The 21,493-nt window shown below is 35.3% G+C and overlaps 5 protein-coding genes across 9 annotated transcripts; 3 read left to right on the top strand and 2 right to left on the bottom strand.

Annotated features, from left to right (window-relative positions):
• Window positions 1–201: 201 nt before the first annotated feature.
• LOC111790845 (homogentisate solanesyltransferase, chloroplastic) lies at window positions 202–4,605 on the bottom strand. 2 transcript variants are annotated; one of them, XM_023671941.2, is made up of 10 exons: window positions 4,215–4,605; window positions 3,439–3,560; window positions 3,186–3,332; window positions 2,539–2,764; window positions 2,086–2,159; window positions 1,096–1,188; window positions 853–970; window positions 716–778; window positions 517–549; window positions 202–410 (listed from the first exon to the last, which is right to left on the bottom strand). In XM_023671941.2, the coding sequence occupies exons 1-10, from the start codon at window positions 4,428–4,430 to the stop codon at window positions 336–338; spliced, it is 1,167 nt and encodes a 388-aa protein (XP_023527709.2). In that variant the 5' UTR covers window positions 4,431–4,605; the 3' UTR covers window positions 202–335. The 2 variants fall into 2 exon arrangements, with proteins under 2 accessions (XP_023527709.2, XP_023527710.1); XM_023671942.2 differs by having other exon boundaries at window positions 3,439–3,606; window positions 4,215–4,354.
• An 800-nt stretch (window positions 4,606–5,405) lies between these two features.
• On the bottom strand, window positions 5,406–9,346 carry LOC111790846 (putative homogentisate phytyltransferase 2, chloroplastic). The gene is made up of 10 exons (XM_023671943.2): window positions 9,116–9,346; window positions 7,537–7,673; window positions 7,286–7,432; window positions 6,983–7,208; window positions 6,740–6,813; window positions 6,573–6,665; window positions 6,259–6,376; window positions 5,957–6,019; window positions 5,800–5,832; window positions 5,406–5,687 (listed from the first exon to the last, which is right to left on the bottom strand). The coding sequence occupies exons 1-10, from the start codon at window positions 9,308–9,310 to the stop codon at window positions 5,613–5,615; spliced, it is 1,161 nt and encodes a 386-aa protein (XP_023527711.2). The 5' UTR covers window positions 9,311–9,346; the 3' UTR covers window positions 5,406–5,612.
• Window positions 9,347–10,644: 1,298 nt separating this feature from the next.
• LOC111790844 (uncharacterized) lies at window positions 10,645–15,934 on the top strand. 4 transcript variants are annotated; one of them, XM_023671939.2, is made up of 15 exons: window positions 10,645–10,772; window positions 11,406–11,621; window positions 11,918–11,991; window positions 12,073–12,202; window positions 12,290–12,363; window positions 12,457–12,610; window positions 12,688–12,890; window positions 13,401–13,597; window positions 13,671–13,766; window positions 13,922–14,037; window positions 14,505–14,606; window positions 14,799–14,908; window positions 15,066–15,153; window positions 15,288–15,478; window positions 15,558–15,934. In XM_023671939.2, exons 2-15 carry the CDS (start codon window positions 11,511–11,513, stop codon window positions 15,736–15,738), a joined length of 1,827 nt encoding a protein of 608 aa, XP_023527707.2. In that variant the 5' UTR covers window positions 10,645–10,772; window positions 11,406–11,510; the 3' UTR covers window positions 15,739–15,934. The 4 variants fall into 4 exon arrangements, with proteins under 4 accessions (XP_023527707.2, XP_023527704.2, XP_023527706.2 ...); XM_023671936.2 differs by having other exon boundaries at window positions 13,668–13,766; XM_023671938.2 differs by having other exon boundaries at window positions 11,362–11,621; window positions 13,668–13,766.
• Window positions 15,935–16,610: 676 nt separating this feature from the next.
• On the top strand, window positions 16,611–18,937 carry LOC111791756 (small ribosomal subunit protein uS7). Its single transcript, XM_023673227.2, has 5 exons — window positions 16,611–16,746; window positions 17,222–17,313; window positions 17,604–17,875; window positions 18,355–18,558; window positions 18,636–18,937. The coding sequence occupies exons 2-5, from the start codon at window positions 17,224–17,226 to the stop codon at window positions 18,688–18,690; spliced, it is 621 nt and encodes a 206-aa protein (XP_023528995.1). The 5' UTR covers window positions 16,611–16,746; window positions 17,222–17,223; the 3' UTR covers window positions 18,691–18,937.
• Window positions 18,938–19,339: 402 nt separating this feature from the next.
• Window positions 19,340–21,013, top strand: LOC111790964 (putative methyltransferase At1g29790). The gene has a single exon (XM_087122000.1). The coding sequence runs from the start codon at window positions 19,421–19,423 to the stop codon at window positions 20,672–20,674; it is 1,254 nt and encodes a 417-aa protein (XP_086978126.1). The 5' UTR covers window positions 19,340–19,420; the 3' UTR covers window positions 20,675–21,013.
• The last annotated feature ends 480 nt before the right edge of the window (window positions 21,014–21,493 follow it).

The raw sequence follows: 21,493 nt of genomic DNA, 5'->3' as shown, positions 1-21,493 counted from the left end.
TAGTCAAAAGTGACTAAAGTGTCGAACAAAGGGTGTACTTTGTTCGAAGATTCCAAAAACCGATATTAGATAAATCTATATACAATTTTACTATGAATATGAGGATCTCGAGTTCGAAACATTCAGCATGGACAAGATTTGTACTTTCGGAATTCAAGACTCATCAAAGAGCCCCAAAGAACAAAAAGAGGGGAAAGGTGATGATACAACATGATTCTATAAATGAAAAAGTATGGTCATATATACAAGATAACAAATTGAACTCATCCTTGCTTTCTAAATTTCAAGCGCCCACAAAAAGTATCATAAAATGAATAAAGGTTTAGAATGTTGTGCTAGATCAGAGGAAATATGATATACTCAGCATAGAAGAGATTCCATATAAACCGATAATATGTTGAAATTGCTTCCTGCAAAACAAAGTAATTTAATCATGATCCTCCAAAAACTTGCCTTAATTGCTCACTCTCTAAAGTGAATCACAGATATTATTTGGTAGCTAGAACTGGAACTTACCTTGGAATAATTTGCTTTCTCCAACAACCATGACTGAGATTCAAAAGAAACAAGATTTGGGTAAGATTTGAGTCAATAGATGGTAATTAGTTGTTCGCAATGTAAACATAAGAAGTCGAATCAAACAAAGTCTAGTAAAATAGGCACAAGATTTCACTTTCATTTGAGGTTTGTGGGAGATGAAAAGCAAGAAATTAACCTGGAAAACGAGGGACAATGCCAAGATTGCATGAACAGGGATCATTATGTTACGGTTAAAAGCCTGTAAAGGTGAAATTTGGAAAATTTACTTCATGGGATATGTAAAAGTAGTTATATTTAAAACAAGATGCATACCTGAGGCATGAAGATTGCAGCAGCAATAGAAGCAACGTAATTTAACAGCAGAAGTCCGGAACCAAGAAATGAAATATTTCTAACTCCAAGCTTTGTTGCTAAGGTTGATATCTGAAACCTACAATACGGTGCTCATTCAGAGTACATGATAATAAAGGAAGAGAAGCATAAATAGAGGAAATAGTAAAGAGGTAATGTTTTTGGAGGAAACAAGATTTCTTTAGCACCATGGAAGCATCTTACTTGCGATCTCCCTCCACATCTGGAAGATCTTTTGTTATGGCAATCACTAAAGCGAACAGGGTCACAAATGTGGTAATGAAAGCCACAGGTGAGCTGCAAATAATTTAATGTCCACACATTAAAATCTAAGAAAACTTTTGAGTGCAAGTGCAAGCAACTAAAGCTTTAAAAAATAAAAAATTATTTTGATCCCTATTGTTCTATTTTAGTCTCACAACTTTCAAATGTCTAAATTTAGTTTATTTACTTACAAATCTTAAATTTAATCCCTCCCGTTAGGTTATTGTTGGTTTTTTTTTAAATAAAATTAGTTTGTATTAGCATTCCACTTATAAATTTTGAAAATATATTTCCACCGTATCTTTCTTTCATGAAAATTATTATTCATTTTTTTTGGATAAGAACAGTTTCTCCAATGGTATGAAATTACAAAAGAGGGGCAATGCCAATGGAGTTACATCAAACCTCTCCCATTGATAAGGACCATAGAGAGGATAATTTACGCAAGGATACAACCCAAAGAACTATACATCATAACTACTTTTGATAAAAATGAATTTTAAAGGGCCAAATTTAAAATTTATTGAAAGTATAAGGACTAAATTTAAGATTTATTGCAATTACAGACTAAATTTAAGATTTATTGAAAGTAGAAAGACTAAATTTAGATAATTGAAAGTAGAGAGACTAAAATGGAATGGAACTCAAAGTATAAACCAAAATGATAATTAACCAAATAAAAAAGCTGACAGGAACGTCGTGATGCAATTAGCTGAATATCATGGTTTTTTTTTTTCCTTCAAAGTTTTGATTTTACTAGTAAGCAACTTCCAGTAATACTTTCATCAAAAGCCTACCTTGCATGAGCTTCAAGTCCTAAACACATGACCAACCTCTACTTAGGCACTAAGGCACTTAGGCACTGATTGCAGCTAAAAAGAGGTTCCCAATCAAACTCAAATGCATTATGAATTATTAATGGTGACTAACCTCCACTCAAATGCAAGTCCAAGAGCAGCTCTAGTGGCATAATAGACGCCAAAATTAAGAAGAAAACCTCGTACCTGCAAAATTAAGTTCACTATTTAAATTATCAACCATGTTGTCAACAAAAGCGCACAAGCACTTTTGAGGATTATTGGGAGTGAGTCCCACATTGGTTAATTTAGTGGAAGATCATGGGTCTATAAGTGAGGAATACTATCTCCATTGGTATGAGGCCTTTTGGGGAAGCCCAAAGCAAAGCCATGAGAACTTATGTTCAAAGTGGACAATATCATACCATTGTAGAGAGTCGTGATTCCTAACAAGCACGCCATACTCTTGCAACTTTCTATACAACTTTTCCAACTTTTAAATATTCAGCACCTTCTCAATAATTGTATTAAGACTATATGGCATGAATTGAAGTTGAAATTTTCAAGGAAAGGGAAATGGATGTACTGTGGCAATTATAAGAAACGCTGCAACGGGAAATCTCTTCATTCTAAACGGAGGAACAGAGTAGATAGTCCCGAGGAAAAGACCGAGACTGTAGAGAGAAGTGATAAATGGCCCAAAGTTCAACCCAACAATTAACAGACCAGCAACTGCAAAAAATATCACCAAGAACCATGCAGACTTGACTGAAAGATCTCCTGCCGCTATTGGTAAATATGGTTTGTTGACTCTGCAAATCAAACAAAGAAGGATAAATTTATTTGTAAGAATTGCATTGTCGTCTTAATATTTGTGAATTGAACTAATATGCATTAACTGTTTACTATGTGGATCGACAGACCTCTACTCACCAAACTACCCATGAATTTTAAATGGATAAAAGAAATGTCAAGCAGGAAAAGTCTCAAGAAAAAATGTTGAAAGTTAGAAGAAATCAAGCGAGTTCACGGCTTTTTATCCTTAAATCAGAACAAAGATCAAAATCTATTGGATTTATTTTTGTAAGAAATGCTAATCACATATTGAGTTGTTGATTCTAGTTGCTAACCAGTTATCATGCTTAATGATCCAATATTTAGAAGCCAAGCAAGAATGGCATCTGAATATGAAAGCAACCAAATTGAAAAACAGAAACATATAGATATACATACTTGTCAATTCCAATATCATAGATCTGATTGATACCAACTATATAACCATTTCCACATATTAAAGCAAAAACACCAGACAAAGCCTTGAACAGCAAGGACCACTTTATGAGGTGTGAATTCTCAATCAATGCTCTACTCACCAAGGAACTGTTAAAATGAATCAAAATTATAATAGTTAGGCAAATATTAGATGAACCCAGAAGGAGTCTCAGTAAAGCAGTGTGTATTCTGATCCACTGACATAGCTACTTACACAGATCCTAAAGCTGTTCCACGTATTGTATGGGGCCTTAAAAACCTCCAGCAAGCATCTCTAAATGCTGAAATATTGTTCACTAGGGGATCAGGTCCTGCAGCTCCAACTTGAGTGCAGGCCTGGCAGCACCCACTATATAACATCAATGGCATGGACACATATAGTCTGAGAAGAATTTTGAATTACTGAAATATGTCGGTATAAATAGAACAGCAGTAAAATGTAAAGAGGATATGCTCCATTTGAACATACATACCATAAAATAGGCTAAATATATGTTTTAATCTATAGTGTTTGGGTATTTTGCAATTTGCCTCCTATTGTTCAAGAATTTTCTATCTAGTCCTCTAAGCATTAATATTTTCAATTTAGTCCCTCCAAATGGGTGACTGTTCAAATTAGTTACACACTATACAGTAAGTGTATTGACATTTTTGCAATTAGTTTTATTTCACTTGTTTAATTATTTGTTAATTTATTTATTTGTTCATTGGGACTTGGGAGATTTAAACCAATCGTTCAAGTAGTTCAGTAAATCCTAATTTTTGCCCGCAAGCTTGCAGTTCGCTTCGGGAGGTCCGCCGCTAATCCTCATAGTTAGCTTTTAAATCCCTTGAAACATCTCTTCCTCGCTCGCAACACAATGTAAGTGCAACAATTGGATTTCATTCATTCGCAGACTGGTTATTCATCAATCATAACAAGAGAAACTCGAAAATCACATGTCGCAATTCGCAAATGGAAACAGTAATCACTGAGAAAACTAAACACACCTGGATGGAAGTTCGTCTCCACGATTTAGTCAAAGCATTTCTCGAGCAACCGCGCGGCCATCTCGGCTGCAGATGTAGAGCTAAATTCGGGAGCAAACATGAAGGTGCAATTGCTGCAGGCCTATTTAGAAGCTTCCTGTGAGACAGAGAAGGCTTGAGAGTGGAATTTACAGCCGGAGTTCGTAGAGAAGCGGATTGAAATACGGAATGCTCCATGGGAAGAACGAGCTGAATTGATGCGGAAGAATGAAGATGAAGTGAAGGATCTGCAGTCAGAATCGCATTTGGGTCGGACCCGAGGCTCAGACCGGAGAGAGATGGAAAAGGAAGATAACATTCATTGTAGGGGCAAAATTGCTCCGAGCCTCTAGTTTGCAAATGAGTCACTTTGTTTTAGTAGCTTAAAAGTGACTTCACTTTTTTAACTTAAAAAGATTTTTAGCTTTGTTCACGACGTAGTGAGTCCCATTTTGGTTAGTTTATTGGAAGATCATCGGTTTATAAGTGAGGAATACTATCTTCATTGGAATGAGGCCTTTGAGAAAGCGAAAAGCAGGATCTGCTATCCGGAGCCTGATTTTCCTACTCTTACAGACAAAAGTCCTTCCCTTTTTGGTCGGTTGTGGACGAGGAGGGATTTGAATCTCCGGTACTTTGGTTCGTAGTCACGTGCTCTAATCCTCTAAACTACAAGCAGTACCCCGTCTCTTGAACCCATAAAAATAACTTTTTCTCTCTTTAGCCATTTGCCATTTCGAGTAAATTCTAATCCTCTAAGCTACCGGCAGCACCCGTCTCTCCAACCCCTAAAAATAACTTTTTCTCTCTCCAGCCATTTGCCATTTCGAGTAAAAAATATGTGAGAGCGCCTCTCTCTCTCTCTCGAACCCCAGGTGAACGGTTGTAACTATAACGGAATCAAAGAATTAGTAGATTTGTTCTTAATAATTGTAGAAGCAAAATTGCTCAGTGCATGTATGTGTATGTATCGTTGTCCGTCTCAAATTTTAAAACTCATACGTTAGATAAGGATTTTGACACCCTTTTAAGAAATATTTCAAACATCTCTCAAACCGAAGTGGGATCTCGCAATTATAAAAACTGAGTTATTGCTATTTGACTCAGCCACACAAGACAACTGATTAAGCTCGTGCAATTGGTATATACTTTTCCGAAAGTAACCACGAATGATTTAAAACAAATAATGTTTACTTTTTTAAAATTAAAAGTCACGTACAACACATATCTCGAGTCAACATAAAACACCGTCTCGATCCTATCTTCACATAAAACACGACACTCTCTTCTTACCTACATCGACATCTAAAAGGAGTCGTAAAAAGCAAAATCTCTCCCTCTCTCTCACTAAATTGAGAAGTATTTAGGGAGAAGGTTTCTCTATATAAAAGGGAAGATCAAATATTCAGCATAGAACAGCTTCCACAAGAACATGTAGAAGTTTGAAGCTGCTTCCTGCACAACATGCATAAAGAGATTTATAAAAAATAAAATAAAAAAATATTTAAAATGACCTTTTTTTTTTTAATAGAATAAAATTTGTTAATTAAATGTAAAATTATATTACCTTCGTGTATTTTGCTTGGTCTAATACTCTCGTCTGAAAAAACAAAATAACACCAAAAATATTAGATTAATAGTTTAAAATAAAAATTTGGATATACAATACAATTATAACATCATCATATAAATAGCAAGCAAAGTGTATAAGGTGAAAGAAAAACCTGAAAAACAAGACTTATTGCCATGGCTGCATGGGTGGGTATCAATATACTTCGCTTGAAAGCCTGCAATTAAAATTGGAAAAGTTCGAAAAATAAAATTAAAATTGAAAGCTTGTTATTAAAATTAAGTTTTTTTTTTTTTTTTTTTTTTTTTTTTTTTTTTTTTTTTTTTAACGTAATTTATAACAATATTGACAAACAAAAATAATAATAAATTAAAAGGGAAGTGGTATTTAAAAATAAAAAATGATAAATAAACATTTATTTTTTAAAACCGAGAGACTTAGAAACAAGATGTGAACCTGAGGCATCAAAATTGCAGCCAAAATGGCAGCAACGTAGTTTAGAATAAGGATCCCCGAGCCAAGAAACGCCAACCTTCTTACTCCAAGCTTTGTAGCAAAAGTTGTTATATTATATCTGTAAAAATTCAATGAGTAAATTATCAAGATTGGAATAAATAACTTATTTGATGAAATTAAAAGTTTGTTATAGAGACTCTCAATCAAGTTATGATCTATATTTTAATGACTAACGAAATTGGTTTTATGTCTAAAATTATTAACTCGGAATAGTAATTTTAGTGTGAGCAATAAGAAAAAATGTAAAAACTTACTTTCGATCGCCTTCTATGTCAGAAAGATCTTTGGTAAGGGCAATGACCAAACCAAAAAGTGTAACAAATGTGGTGATGAAGGCCACGGGCGAGCTGCATTAGACGAAAAGTTCGATCAAAAGCTTCATGAAGACTTTGATTGTTGTTATTATTATTATTATTATTACCTCCATTGGAACGGGAGTCCAAGAACAGATCTCGATGCATAATATACACCAAAATTCACAAGAAAGCCTCTCACCTGAATAAAAAAAGGTTAAGATTATTAGTTACACATTTTAGAAATTAGCGAGGGAGTCGACTAAACACGAGCTAACTCGAATGAATCAGCCTAACCAAACGACCGCAATCCTACGTCGACCCTAACCCGCCGTAAGAGCAATTGGTTAAGAAGAAAAGAATGAACATACCAAAGCAATGCAGAGGAAAGCAGCAATGGGGAATCTCTTCAATCTAAAAGGAGGGACAGTGTAAAGAGTTCCAAGCAAAAGAGCGAAACAATAGAGAGAAGTGAGGAATGGGCCTGAATTAAACGTGGCTAATGACAGCCCAACCGCAAAAAACGACGTCGTTAGAAACCATGCTTGTTTCTTTGTCATATTCCCTGCCGCTATGGGCAAAAATGGCTTGTTTACTCTGAAAACAAAAAATAATCATTAAATAAAATAATCTTGATTTTATTAAAATAAATAGATAGAGAGGGAATAATATACATGTCAATATCGATGTCATAAATCTGATTGATACCAACAATATAATTGTTGCCGCATAACAACTCCACAAGACCGCAAATTGCTCTTGTTACTATGGACCACTTCATTAGCTCTGGATTTTCAATCCACACTCTACTAGCCAACGAGCTGTATATTCATATTTTAAAATAAAAAAAATACAAAAACAAATTAAAATATAAGAAAGACAGTATTATAAAATGAAAAATAAAACCAAACGGCTCCAAATTTACCATGAAGCCACGAGAGTTCCATAGAAGGTGTGAGGCCTGAGAAAAGTCCATAACGCCCTTGCAAATTCCCAAACTTGTTGTGCCGTTGCTTCTTCACCACCACCATATTCCTTGGCTATTGCTTGGCTGCTCACGTCCTAACAGTATTCCAACACAACCAAATTACTTTATTACCCTTTACTTACTACCTTCAATTTTAATAATATAAATATTCGCTCAATTGAAACTGACCCAACCGTCGACCATTTTTTCAACCTTTCAGTCCACACCAAATCTTTTTTTAAAATATATATCATATTTATTACTTTATTAGAGAAGGGAAACAAGGGTGACCCACATATTTATTATATTCAAACCATTATATATAAAATTAAAATCTAAAAATATTGTTACCCTATTTATAATTCTTAAATACATACGTTTAAAGTATATCTCGATTAATTAATTTTTTTTGCTAACTTTGTTTTATAATAACTTATTTGTCGAACAAAATAATTTAAATAATTTAAATATATCTTATAAACTTCAATAAAAGAAAATTATGAATGAATCCTAAATAGAGAGTGTTGGATGATGGAAGTCCCACATCGACTAATTTAGAGAATGATCATGGGTTTATAAGTGAGGAATACTAACTCCATTGGTATGAGGCCTTTTGGGGAAACCCAAAGCAAAGCCATGAGAGCTTATGCTCAAAGTGGACAATATCATACCATTGTGGAGAGTCGTGTTCGTCTAAGTGTTGGATGATGGAAGCCCACATCGACTAATTTAGGGAATGATCATGGGTTTATAACTGAGGAATACTAACTCCATTGGTACGAGGCCTTTTGGGGAAACCCAAAGCAAAGCCATGAGAGCTTATGCTCAAAGTGGACAATATCATACCATTGTGGAGAGTCGTGTTCGTCTAAGTGTTGGATGATGGAAGTCCCACATCGACTAATTTAGGGAATGATCATGGGTTTATAAGTGAGGAATACTAACTCCATTGGTATGAGGCCTTTTGGGGAAACCCAAAGCAAAGCCATGAGAGCTTATACTCAAAGTGGACAATATCATACCATTGTGGAGAGTCGTGTTCGTCTAACATGGTATCAGAGCCATGCCCTAAACTTAGTCGTGCCAATAGATTGATAAATCCTCAAATATCGAACAAAGAACTCCTAAAGAAAAGGAGCTTAGATTGATAAATCCTCAAATCCTCAAATATCGAACAAAGAACTCCTAAAGAAAAGGAGCCAAGCCCCTCCTCGAAGGCAGTCAAAAATGACTAAGACTCCAAAGGAGTCGAGCCTCGATTAAGGGGAGGCGCACTTTGTTCGAGGGGAGGTGTTGGATGATGGAAGTCCCACATCGACTAATTTAGGGAATGATCATGGGTTTATAAGTGAGGAATACTAACTCCATTGGTACGAGGCCTTTTGGGGAAACCCAAAGCAAAGCCATGAGAGCTTATGCTCAAAGTGGACAATATCATACCATTGTGGAGAGTCGTGAAGGTTTTGGAGAACGATAAGAACGATAAGAACGATAAGAACGATAAGAACAATAAGAACAATAAGAACAATATACAGACCCGAATAAGTGGAGAACAATAAGAACGAGGGGTTTGGAAGCTTTTAATAATTGGACCAAAAGAACCTTTAGAAGGCAACGGAGAGGGTCGAAAGGTGAGGGGTTTAAAAGGGAATTTTGTTTTACCAAACGACGACGTATCAAACCTCTGAGACCCAGTGGCAGTGGCCGCCATTGTTAACAAAGAAGAAGCCATGGCTATTTTTCTCAGAGCTTGTTGTTGAAGAATGAAGAGAAGTGAAATGGCTATTTATAGACCTGCCCGTTGCTCCAGTCTAATCAAGACTTAGAAAGTTTGGTCTAGCCCATTTGCTTTTAAAACGCAGAGATGGCTCTCCCTTCTTCTTTTATTATTATTATTATTTATTTATTTTTAATTTCCTTGTACCTATCGAATGATGAAAAAAATAGAATAAATGATCATGGATTTATAATAAAAAAATACTCTATTCAATATAAAGCTTTTTAGAGAAACTCAAAGCAAAGTCATGATAGTTTGCTCAAAGTGGATATTTATAGTCGTGCTCGCCTAACAATGCCAACTTTTGTTTATTTTTTTAATTTAATTATATATTTTATAACTTATAATAATTTTTAAAAATAAAATTAGAATTAAAAATAAAATATACATGTGGCCTTGGAAATTTCATAACGAAAGTGGGAGGAAATTAGTCAAATAAAGTGGGGGAATTTATTTCAATGGAACTACCATCGATTATTGTTGACTTTGACTTCAAAGTTTCACTGCCAATTCCAGTAAGCAACGCAACCACACTAGTCCAAAGCTTGACTTGAGGGGTGTATCTATATCGTGACTGGACTCCTTAAACGCCGTCGTTTAATATGTAATTTGTGAGAAATTTCAAGAATTCCATTTGTTAGATTACTAATATTTCTTCTCCCTAACATTTTTTTCCCTATATCCACTAAATATATAATCTACTTATTATTATTTTTTAATAAATCTCCGACTATATTCTATTTATACTTTTATCGACAAGAAAATATAAGTTTTTGTGAAATGAATAGTCGTGAAGGTTATCCCTTTTATGTCGTTTGCGAGTTATTATCATAATTGAACGTTTTTCCCGTTAAAGTCAATGTGTTTTTTTTAGTATCGTTATGGATACAATTAGATAACTTTTAACAACGAAATTTGTAACCTATGAAAAAGAAAATTAACAGAGTTCTCAATATTTAAAAACTCATAAATACACTAATAAAAAAAATTAAGATTAATTAATTAATTAAAGAACGAGGATTATTATGAAACCATAGTTTTTAAAAATAAAAATATATAAACTAAAAAACTTTATTCATCAATATTTGACTTTTAGTTTTACAAAATTTTAGTTTAAAAAAGAAAAAAGAAAAAAAAAAAGAAATGCGAACTAACCGGTTAGTGGGAAACTGGATGATGTCGGTCCAATTGATCGAACCGAAAACGTTGGTTCGGTTCCTGGTTCAGGACCCAGTCGTGAAATTCGAACCAATGTTAACCGCCTTCCGAAACAAAATTTTTGAAAGAAACGAAAAACCCAAAGCGGGGATTATTGCGCGCTCTCTCTCCCTCTCTCTCTCTTCCCCGCATCAGTCTTGTTCTTCTTCTCCCTCGCACTTTATCTATTTCTGTCTCCCACTCGAGCTTGGATTTCAAGGTATGATCAGTGGGATCTCTTAACATACTCTCCCCTACTTTGGATGATCTTTCCCTCGGTACTCTCCGTTCAATTACTCAATACAGTTTCTGTTTGAATTTGACATTGTTATTTATTTTGATACCTGTAGAGCTTTCGATCTTGTACGATTACAGAATGTGCGCTCAAGTGGTTAATATCTTCAACGCTGATTAAGAAAAGAGAAATCCAAATGCTTTTCCTCATCTTCTTCCTCGATCCTCCGATTTTTTCATTTCATCCCTTGCATAAACTGAGGTTATACTGGCAGGGGCGGATCCCGAAATTTATCTTTCAGTTTTGAAAATTTAGGGTACCAATTTAAAGAGAAACCTCAAATCTTGATATTTTTTAGTATAATTTTTCGACCTAAGACTAGTTAAAGATGGTCAATCCTTCGTTTTTTAATATGTACCAAATATTTTAATTCTTCAAGTATTTGTTTCCTTGATATTTTAATCTTTTGTTCCCAGTCTAAAATGTCATCTTACAATTTTATTTGTTATTGCTTACCGTGGAAGAGTTTTGCAACGAAATGTTATATTTGTTTCATTTTCTTCATGAAATGCAGTATCTTGGATTGTATTTAAAAGGGGATATTTTCTTTAAGCATAGGTTTTACGGCTACCATCTTCCGGTGACATGATGATGTGACTGGCTGTAGTAAGCTACTACTCATTTTCACTGGTGAAGCCGTGGTCTGATACTAAACCATTAACTATGACGCAAGTAGTTGCTCCGAGTTCTTTACCTTCAGCTTCTCATGATATTGCCGGAGGGGCTCCAAAGACTGGGAAATCAAATAGAAGAAAAACACCATCAGAACTAAGGGTAAGTTTTTGTATAATAAAGCAGTATATTGTTGTTTCGGGAGATGTGTAATTTTTATATCTCAATAAGGTGTATTGTTATCTGTCATATTAAGATTATTATCAAATTTCAATCAAAGTAAAACCAGAGTTTCTAGGTGGCTGAAGAGGTAGAAAATGATACATTAACTCATTAAGTAAACCAGAGTTTCAAATGGGATGAAACTTTTGTAATTTATGCCTTTCAAGTTAAGCTCACATCAAGAGGTTAAAGCAACATTTCTGAATCTGGTGTGTGTTCTGCTCAAACTTTTGCAGGGAGAGCAGTTGAAGCGATCAAACAATTTGGATCCTTCGGATGAATCTCCTTCCACTGTTTTTGCTTCTAACAAGTGAGGCTTACTCGTCTTTATTTGTATAGCTTGCAATTATTGATTCCCGGAGAGTTTTCTTATTTTTATATGTTTCAACAGTGCTTTGGTCAATGGGTTCAAGAAGCCCGGGTTACTCAGAAATCCAAAATACATCGATACACGCATGGATGAGGTATTTCCAGTAAAAAAATCTAGGCTTAGGATCTTATCCGGAAAAGATAATGCCAAGGTTAGTGCACTTCTTTTAAAGATTTTGTTGCAGAATGTATTGAAGTAATTGTATTTACTTTTATATCACTTGCTGTATAACATTTAGGAAAACAATATGATGGAGCAAGCTAGCAGTTTCTTGAATATGTCTATGCTTTCAAATTTGACTACAAGTCAATGGTAAGAACTTTGTTTTTATATCTTTCTGCTTATTTTAGTGCTTTCTAATTGTTTCTTCTGTAGCAGTTGGTTACATTTTCTGTTTTATTGCAGTAAGGGGAATTCTGTTGGTCCTGCTGGTGTTGCCCATGATAAGACTGATAAATCTTCACAAACAATTGAGAACAGTAGCCAAAGTATATTTCGAAGTGTCACTCAGCTCTCATCTGGTGGTGACAAATCAACTGGCTTGACAAGCATTGATATGGTAGAATTCTGAAGCAATGTTTAATTCGTTTTATTTCATATCAAATATCTTTTAAAGTTCTCTTTGCAATTTTATAGGGTAAAGCATTAAAAGGACTTGTTGCTTGTGAAACCACTGCAATTTCTAGTTTACCATCAGACTCTTCCAAGAGATCCGGCCATGCTTCATCTACTTACTCAAGTGATTTATGCGCTGATAGCTGCATACTAGGTCAAAAGGCTCCACTTGATCTTACTTTAAAAACTAGCATGCGAGTGGTGTCCCCCTACTCGCTAAATTGGTGAGTGTTTCAGTATATTAGGGTGTCCTTTCTTGGCTTGAAGGTTTCATTAAATGAATGTGTTGCACAGTGTTAGCTGGGTAATTTGATCAATTATTTTGAGAAGATGCAGAGGTTTCTTTGAAACATTTGAATATCCCCTGCAATTTGATTTTGCTTTAACATTAAGTTCTTGTGATCGATTTTCTCCAGAATTGTTTGACAAATATTGTTTTCTTTCCCGAGTTTTTTTTTTAAAGAAAAAAGTCCCTAAAGAAATAATTTTAAGCTATCCTCATTTGAACTAGGCGTGTGTTGGTGAGTTCCATTATGCTGGGGGTTGATTTATATTTTATATTCAGATTTTATTATGAAATTATGTTCAGTTGTAGGTAGCATTAATCTGACATGAATTGGACCATCTTCTCAAATTATGTGCAGTTATGCTAACAATTTTTCTTTTTATATAAGTTCCAAAACAGAAATAAAAATTATTTATTAATGACTGACCTCATCTGTCCCAAAATGTAGGATCCACAAGACAATCATGTTTGCTTCTATGCCTCAGTTCTCAATACAAATTGGTTCACTTGATCAAATTAGGAACTGTAGTGGGGGACTGCCACCTGCTTCTCAAGCCTCTGGCTCTTTGGTTCTCCATTCATGGGTTTATCCTCAATCTACCTTGCCATCTTCTCTTGTTTCAGTTTTGAATTCATCAGCAGCAGGTTGGGGTTATTTAAAACATAAGATTCTGATCTGTGTTTGTAAATACTCATTGGTTCTCCTTCGATGCAGTAGAAGCTGAGTTCCTTAGCAGACGACTACAAGCATGGGAGGACTCATTTCAAAGCCTTTATTACATGCTTCGGAATAATATTTGTAGAGTTTTTTATGGTAACTACCTTCAGTAATGTTGGTTAAGTTTTCTTCAACATGGTTTTAGATTTATTTATTTATTTATTTTTGTCTTAAATACAGTTTCTCTTTGCCCAGATAAATGTCATTATTGAGTCATACCTGATTTGATTGATTGGTTTTGAAATTTTCAGTTTGTACATCACAATTCGTGGTTATGTTTACAAGTGGCGATGCCTCAGGGGGCAACAAAAGCAATGCATATCTTTCCCAGTCAACAAGAGGTTTGAGGTCTATTTTGAGTGAGAATGTAAGATTAACCCTTTCCCTTCCAATTTAGGCATGCGGCTAAGATAGAAGCTGGTTTTATTTTATTTGGATTTTAAACAACGGTGATTTTTTTTCCTTGGTGGAATTTGCACCTTCGCTATTTGTTGTTTGGGCAGAAATCCTATTTTGCAGGTTGATCCTTTTATAATAGTTATTATTGAAATTAAAACTCAAATAATTTGGTGTCAATGAAGGTGCATATAAATCCACTTGTAGATAAAGTTCTTTATTAATTTTTTTCTAAGTTTTGTTTTAAATTGCCAACTCAGGTAAGTTATTTATGCACTATTTCCTAAGAATAGTCTCTTGTAGTTGCCTTTGGCCAACAAAATAAAATAATGCTAATGGGAACTATCTAAAATAATACTAATGCTTGCTCTATGTTTATTTTCATAAATTGAACTTTATGTAAAGTCTCATTTTCCCATTGTCTGAAATTTGGATCAGGGTGTTTGTTTCTCTATGCCTCTTTGTCGTTCTAAAGTCGAGCATGTCGATGCTGAAGATTTGGTTGAACTATCAGAGATAGAGAAGTTCAATTTGGGACAGGTTTATATCTGTTGTGTTTTCCTCTCTTGGCCCTTGCCTGTCTATTCATATCAAACCATATAAGCTCATGATTAAGTTAGATATGGGATGAGCAAGCTCACACTGCTTGTAATCTCCCTCCTTTGTGAATCAATTTTTATAGCCTTGGCTTACTTGGTTGAGTTTGCTACTGAAAACATCAACCTTTTTCAGACACGACGAGTTCGTTCATTTTCTGATGTAGATAGGAGCTCTCAATCTTTGCTGTTTTTCTGCGAAAACAAAGATGTGCATGGGTTATATGATATCCTGTTAAATTACAGGTAAATGAATGTGTTTGTGGCAACTTGCCTTCCTGTTAACTTTTGGTTATTTTAATAGGACTAAACACTTTACGTCTGATCTCTAGGATCAAGCCATAGTCATATTATAGGATTTTTATTTAGTGTGAATTGGCTGATATATCTGGTTATTGTCCAGATCTTTCTTGACCTCATTGGCTGGCATGGATGTTCCCGTGTTGCTATCACCTGTTCCCTTTCAGAATGCTGCACTTTCTTCACCGCAGGTGCATGGAGTTAATTTGCGATCAGTGTTATCAGCTTTGGAGTTAATTTTTATTTACTGTGAATTGGGTTTGCTGTGGCTGCTTGTACTTTCTGTGTTTGGTGTGGTAAAAAGATGAATGCTTTATTTTGCAAGGTCAAATTCAAGGAGTTGAGAAGTGCAAACGGTATTGCTGCAGTATCCAAAGGATCCACATCAAAGGATGGCGATTCTTCATCTGTTGGTGTGTCCTATAGCCTTGAAATTACCGATGAATATATTCCACCATGGGTAATTTCCAGTGTATGTGCAGTCATGGGTTCCAAAGGAAGAAGCTTCGAGGCTAGGTATGTTCTTCCTGAAGTATCTTGAAGTCATTCATATTCTGGTTCTTCCTGATGTTGGGTTAATTTTGGATGATTTCAGCTTCACGACAGACCCTATCTCAATTGGTTTGAATGTTGCTCTTGGTGAACCTCTCCTCCAATCTAACAACCATACCTTTGGAATTCCAGAAGCCATTGCTTCGCCGTCCTTGTGTGCAGGTTTCTTAAAAGGTTTGAAGTACTCGGACGACTCCTTCACAGCCTCTCTTTCTCCTGCATGATTATGACAGTAGATTAGATTTAGATGATAGTCCCGTTTTGCTCATTTAACTTTGTTATTTATGTTGTATATTCTTCTGTATAATCAGAATTTGAGTAGCATTGATTGACCCATATATGTTTTGTTGATGTTGTTTCACCAACATAACTCAAATTTAGTTCATTCTAAATATTATCCTTTGAAACTGCTTTAGTGTTCTTCCCACTCCTCATTTCTTCCTGGGTTTTTCTTAAAATCTTAATATTCATCTGTGTTTTGTGTTAGAAATCACGACTCTTTACAATGGTATGATATTGTCCACTTTGATCATAAGTTTTCATGACTTTGCTTTGGGTTTCCAATGGAGATAGTATTCCCCACTTATAAACCCATAATCATTTCTTAAATTAACCAAGGTAGGACTCTCCCAATAATCCGCCAGAGTTTAAGTATTGCATTGGAATGAAGAAATATCTTAGGGCAAAACTCAATTTTTACCTCTAAATTTGGACCTCAACTTAAATTAAATAAATATAAGGTAAAAGGCATGGTACTTATTCGTGTTAATTCACCCACTAATATCTTCGGACACCAATATTAAAAATGTAAAATTCTATCATACACATAATTACACTTGATTAATGGATAAACTCAACTACTATCATACAAATTTGTAGAACTTTTAAATTTAAACAAAAATAATGGCTCCTTGTAAGTTAAGAAAAAATAGATCAAAATAGGCTTTTACTTGGAATTATTATTATTATTTTTTAAAAAAATAGATCATAAAGTTAGGCCTGAAAAGGGTAAAAATGTGGAAATGAGAACTCTATCATAACTCTACACAGTAAACCACTTTGTCAGGGGTATTATCGACCAAAATTCTAATTTATTTATTTATTTATTTATTTTTTGCATAATTGAAAACCCTCTTAAAAGCCCGTCTTCCGTATAATTTTCCCTCGTTTCACCCTAGCCGCCGAACCGAGCCTTCACCTCCTGCTTTCCATTTTGCTCGTCGCCGTTCCAAGTAAGTTTCTTCTTCCATACTTTCCATCTTCTTCTTTATGTCCTTACCTCAACCGTTTCTTTTCTGCACTGACTGTTGCAGTTCAGTTCTGAATTGGAATTTTTTGCTGGTTGTTCTTTGATCTGTGTCCGATTATTTTTTAAATCTTTATTTGGTTTAGTGGTTGTGTTATTGTTAGTGTTTGTTGGAGGGTTTTCTGCTTCTGATTGGAAAATGTTGCTAGGGTTTAAGGATTCGTGCACACTATTTACTAGTTCTATTTGACATGAGTTGTTTGTTCCCTCTTCATTTGGTATTTCTAAGTTTTTCTTCTCGGTATTGAAGTTTGGCCGTTTACACAAGGTTTTGGGAGTAATTTGTTCGGCTGCTTTTTTTTGAGAGCTGCATTCTTCTCTTTAGGATTTATCGGAACATTGATGACCTCTTTAGTCTTCTTCATCCATGTAAATCTGACTTGCTATTTTGTCTTCCGCAGAAATGGCTGAAGCGGTCGAAGTGACTCAGGAACTAATCCAGCCTCAATACGACGTGAAGCTTTTCAATCGCTGGACCTTTGATGATGTCCAGGTTTTATTTTTTTCCCCTAATGCCCCGTTTTTTAGACTGATGTTTGTGGGAAGCAATTTTAGGTTAACTTTAAATTTTGCTATAATGGAAGAAGCTATTGATGGATTCACCTCTCACTCATAATGATTTCGCAACTTTTTGCTTATCCTTATGATGCGGAGGAGTTGAAAACTGCGATCTGTTCGTATGGTTGTTGGGTTCTTTTTGTTTCCTGCTTGAATTGGGTTGTTAGGTGAAATCTCAATGCCATCGAGTTCCACTGATATGATTGAACGGTTGTGATTATACAGGTTAATGACATGTCTCTGGGGGATTACATTGGAGTTGCACCAGCCAAGCATGCGACCTATGTTCCACACACTGCAGGTCGATATTCCATGAAGCGTTTCAGGAAAGCTCAATGCCCAATTGTGGAGAGACTTACAAATTCGCTTATGATGCATGGCAGAAACAATGGAAAGAAACTAATGGCTGTGAGGATTATTAAGCATGCGATGGAGATTATTCATCTGCTAACTGATTTGAATCCAATTCAAGTTATTGTTGATGCTGTTGTTAACAGGTATGCATATTGGATCCACGGAATTCCATTCATGTTGTGTTCAAGTGATGTTATACCATCGTAACTTTTAGGTCCAATTACAGATTTGGTATCTTTGGTTTAGACAAGGTTTTAATTTAGTCTTTATGGTGTTAAAGGTTCAGTTTAGTCTCTATGGTTTAGACTTGGTTGCACTTTGGTATCTATGATTTGGGTTTAGTTCTAACTTTTAGTCCATATGTTCTAAAATTTTCAATAGGATCCCTACAATTTAGTCAAACCTCACAAATTGTCCTTGTTACAATGTTGACGAATATTTTCACATGAATATTGGTAACTGTGTTTGGTTCTAACTTTTTAGTGCATGATTTTATTGGACGGAATTCGTGATTTAAAATATTGCATCTTGAATCAATGTCCGGAAGAAAGATCATGGTAATTCTGCAATTTTTGAGTTTTCAGTTTCCTCTTAACATATTTCTTGACATGGGATCTGGCAGTGGACCCCGTGAAGATGCTACCCGAATTGGTTCGGCTGGTGTTGTTAGGCGTCAAGCTGTGGATATATCCCCTCTGCGACGTGTAAATCAAGCAATATACCTTATTACAACTGGTGCCCGTGAGGCTGCTTTCAGAAACATCAAGACTATTGCTGAATGTTTGGCTGATGAACTCATCAACGCAGCGAAGGGCTCATCAAACAGGTAAACATCATATCTCCTCTTACTAATTTTTCATCCATCCTTGCACCATATTTCATTGTGTTATTCTGTTTTTGCAGTTACGCCATCAAGAAAAAGGATGAGATTGAGAGAGTTGCAAAGGCCAATCGTTAAGCGTAGTTCGACAAAGGAGAGAGAGCTCAAAGGATTCATCAAAAGCTTCATTTTCGGTTCATCATCTAGTTCAAAGTTTCTATGGACATTGTTGTCCTCAATGTTTTGTTTGCCTTATCTTAGCCAGCGAGAATTCATCATATACTTGATTAAGCCTTAATGAGAAGTCTTTATATTTGGTGAGAATCTTTGTCATATGGATATTTGTAATACTTTAATGTTTATTTATGGTTGCTTTTCAAAATTATTACATTAAAACTCCTTATTAGTTGAGCTTCCTCGTTATTTGGTTTAGTTTATTTTAGCTTGTTTTAATTTAGATCTCATTCTATTATGGTCTCTAAAGTTAAAAATCTTAGCGAGGATATGAAAAATTAATTTCCATGCATTAAAAGGGCAAAAAAAATAAAAAATACCTTAAAAATGGAACGAAATTTATATTTGGATTTGGATTAAAATGGAAATTGTCAATATTTATTGACATAAGTCGTAGCTCAAATGTAGACTCGTTATCAAACTAGTATGTAATAATGGCAAACTAGTTGACAGCCATTTTTTACTAAGTCATTAAATGAAACCCCAGTTTTTAAATCAAATTAAAAAAGGGTTAAAAAATGCCCTTTTATTTTATTTTAATTACAAATCTACCCTCCCTGTTGCCTTCAACTCTACGAATCTCGCTCACTTCCAGTTCCGCGGCAGCAGTGGCGGAGCTGAAAGGTGAGCTTCAATGGGTTCCGTTTCTCTGAAAATCGGAGATGGAACCGCCAGATTCAAAAGGGCATCCATTTGTTCTTCAGCGCTGAACATTCTCATGCTCATTTCTGTAATCACCACGAATCTTTTCGCATTATACGCCTTCACTTACTCTCCCAAAGATCGCGAAGTTCATTCGCTTAATCGCGTACACAAGAACTTTTCTGTCATATCCGAGCAGGTATCTCTTATTCTCAGAGAGATCGAAGTTTCTCAGAAAAAGCTGGCTCAGATGGAAAAGGAAATTCTCGGATATCAGAGCATCGATCTCTCCAGATCCAATGTCGCAGACGAGCTCAAACTCTTCCTCCAGCGCCATCCGCTTCCTCTTGGCAAGGATTCGAAAAGTGGAATCACTGAAATGGTCGCATCTGTGGGGCATTCGTGTGAGAAATCGATGGACCTTTTGTCGCAGTATATGAATTACAAGGTCTCTGGACCTTGTCCCGACGATTGGAGCCTTGCTCAGAAGCTGATTCTGCGTGGATGTGAGCCCTTGCCGAGGCGGAGATGTTTGGCCAAATCTGTGCCAAAGGTAGGTTTACAACCTTTCCCTTCCTCTCTATGGAAACCTGTAAGTGATAAGATTGTTATGTGGAGTGGACTTGGATGTAAAAATTTCAATTGTCTGAATAGTAAGAAATTAGGCAGAGATTGTGTCGGTTGCTTTGATTTGGTTAATGGCTTTGAGAATCAGAGATTTGTGAAGGCCAGAGGGAAGAATGATTTTTCCATTGATGACGTTTTAGCTTTAACTAGTGGAGGAATCAGGATAGGCTTTGATATTGGTGGAGGGTCTGGGACTTTTGCTGCTAGAATGGCCGAGAAAAATGTCACTGTCATAACCTCTACACTGAATATTGATGCCCCATTCAGTGAATTCATTGCTGCAAGAGGATTGTTTCCTCTCTTTTTGAGTTTAGATCACAGATTCCCTTTCTACGACAATGTGTTTGATTTGGTTCATGCCTCAAGTGCATTGGACATTGGTGGAAAGCCTGAAAAATTGGAGTTCCTAATGTTCGACATCGATCGGATCTTAAGGGCGGGCGGATTGCTTTGGTTGGATAACTTCTATTGTGCCAATGATGAGAAGAAAAAAGCTTTAACACGCTTGATTGAGCGGTTTGGATTAAAAAAACTGAAGTGGGTCATTGGGGAGAAATCCGAGTCAGGCAAATCTGAGGTTTATCTGTCTGCTGTTCTACAAAAGCCTGTAAGAGTATGATGATGATGATGATAATGCTTCAAAGAGGTAAGATAGTTTTTCTTCTCAATCTTTTACATAAAAATGAAATAATGAATAGCATAAGTTGTTTATTCTGCTTACTGTGATCATAGTTATGGAGAAGAATTATAGCATTAGATCAGTCGCTTAGATGATGTTCTTCAATCTGTTAGTCTTTTGTTGCTGTTTTTTGTTTTCAGGAAATCAATTATTTACTGTTAGTCTTTTTGAATCAAACTGTTATTCCAGAAGATTGGAGATATTTATCAGTGTTATGAGCTGTTTGTTGCTCTGCTTCTAAAACAGAGATATGGCATTAATCCAAACTTCTTTTGGCCACTGTCATGCACTATGGCATTAAGCCAAACTTGCTGCTTCGTTGCTATAATTTGATTGGGAATGAGTGGAATAGACTTCGCTTTCTTCCCTTTTATTTACTGTTTTGGTTCGTGTTATATATCTATGTGCTAATGGCTCGATAAAACTTAAGTTACCATTGTCGGAAAAGACAGATTCAAATCATATAAATGAATTATTGAGTTTGCATTCTAGAGTGAAGTTTTGACTTCACCATTTTTGTCCTTCAAAATTTAAATTAGTTGACATAATTGTGTCAATTTTATTAGATTATCTCAATTTGCAAAAGATTTCGAGACTTTTGCTTTCGATCTAAACTTTTCATCTCTACTAGAGACATATAAAGGACGTGCCCGGGTTTCTTTGACGAGACATACAAAGTGTGGGTGTGCATCCAAAGTTCTTTTAGTCCAAGCAATTTTACAATTTATTTATTTATTTTTTAAAATAGTATATGGATAA

Source organism: Cucurbita pepo, chromosome 3, assembly GCF_057944985.1.
Source record: "Cucurbita pepo subsp. pepo isolate OVF chromosome 3, ASM5794498v1, whole genome shotgun sequence".
In the NCBI taxonomy this organism is placed as follows: domain Eukaryota; kingdom Viridiplantae; phylum Streptophyta; class Magnoliopsida; order Cucurbitales; family Cucurbitaceae; genus Cucurbita; species Cucurbita pepo.
The sequence above is the reverse complement of the archived record's forward strand: the minus strand, read 5'-3'. Positions and strand labels throughout refer to the sequence as shown.

Coding starts and splice junctions, on each gene's coding strand:
- LOC111790845 (XM_023671941.2), bottom strand. CDS start 4,430: ATGGAGCATTCCGTATTTCAATCCGCTTCTCTACGAACTCCGGCTGTA. Junction 2,765..3,185: donor TATGATATTGGAATTGACAA/GTATGTATATCT, acceptor TTTGATTTGCAG/AGTCAACAAACCATATTTAC. Junction 1,189..2,085: donor GGACTTGCATTTGAGTGGAG/GTTAGTCACCAT, acceptor AATTATTTGCAG/CTCACCTGTGGCTTTCATTA.
- LOC111790846 (XM_023671943.2), bottom strand. CDS start 9,310: ATGGCTTCTTCTTTGTTAACAATGGCGGCCACTGCCACTGGGTCTCAG. Junction 6,814..6,982: donor CTTTCCTCTGCATTGCTTTG/GTATGTTCATTC, acceptor TTTTTTATTCAG/GTGAGAGGCTTTCTTGTGAA. Junction 6,377..6,572: donor GACATAGAAGGCGATCGAAA/GTAAGTTTTTAC, acceptor GAATTTTTACAG/ATATAATATAACAACTTTTG.
- LOC111790844 (XM_023671936.2), top strand. CDS start 11,511: ATGACGCAAGTAGTTGCTCCGAGTTCTTTACCTTCAGCTTCTCATGAT. Junction 14,038..14,504: donor GGTCTATTTTGAGTGAGAAT/GTAAGATTAACC, acceptor AATTTGGATCAG/GGTGTTTGTTTCTCTATGCC. Junction 15,479..15,557: donor GGAAGAAGCTTCGAGGCTAG/GTATGTTCTTCC, acceptor GGATGATTTCAG/CTTCACGACAGACCCTATCT.
- LOC111791756 (XM_023673227.2), top strand. CDS start 17,224: ATGGCTGAAGCGGTCGAAGTGACTCAGGAACTAATCCAGCCTCAATAC. Junction 17,314..17,603: donor GGACCTTTGATGATGTCCAG/GTTTTATTTTTT, acceptor GTGATTATACAG/GTTAATGACATGTCTCTGGG. Junction 17,876..18,354: donor GTTGATGCTGTTGTTAACAG/GTATGCATATTG, acceptor GGGATCTGGCAG/TGGACCCCGTGAAGATGCTA.
- LOC111790964 (XM_087122000.1), top strand. CDS start 19,421: ATGGGTTCCGTTTCTCTGAAAATCGGAGATGGAACCGCCAGATTCAAA.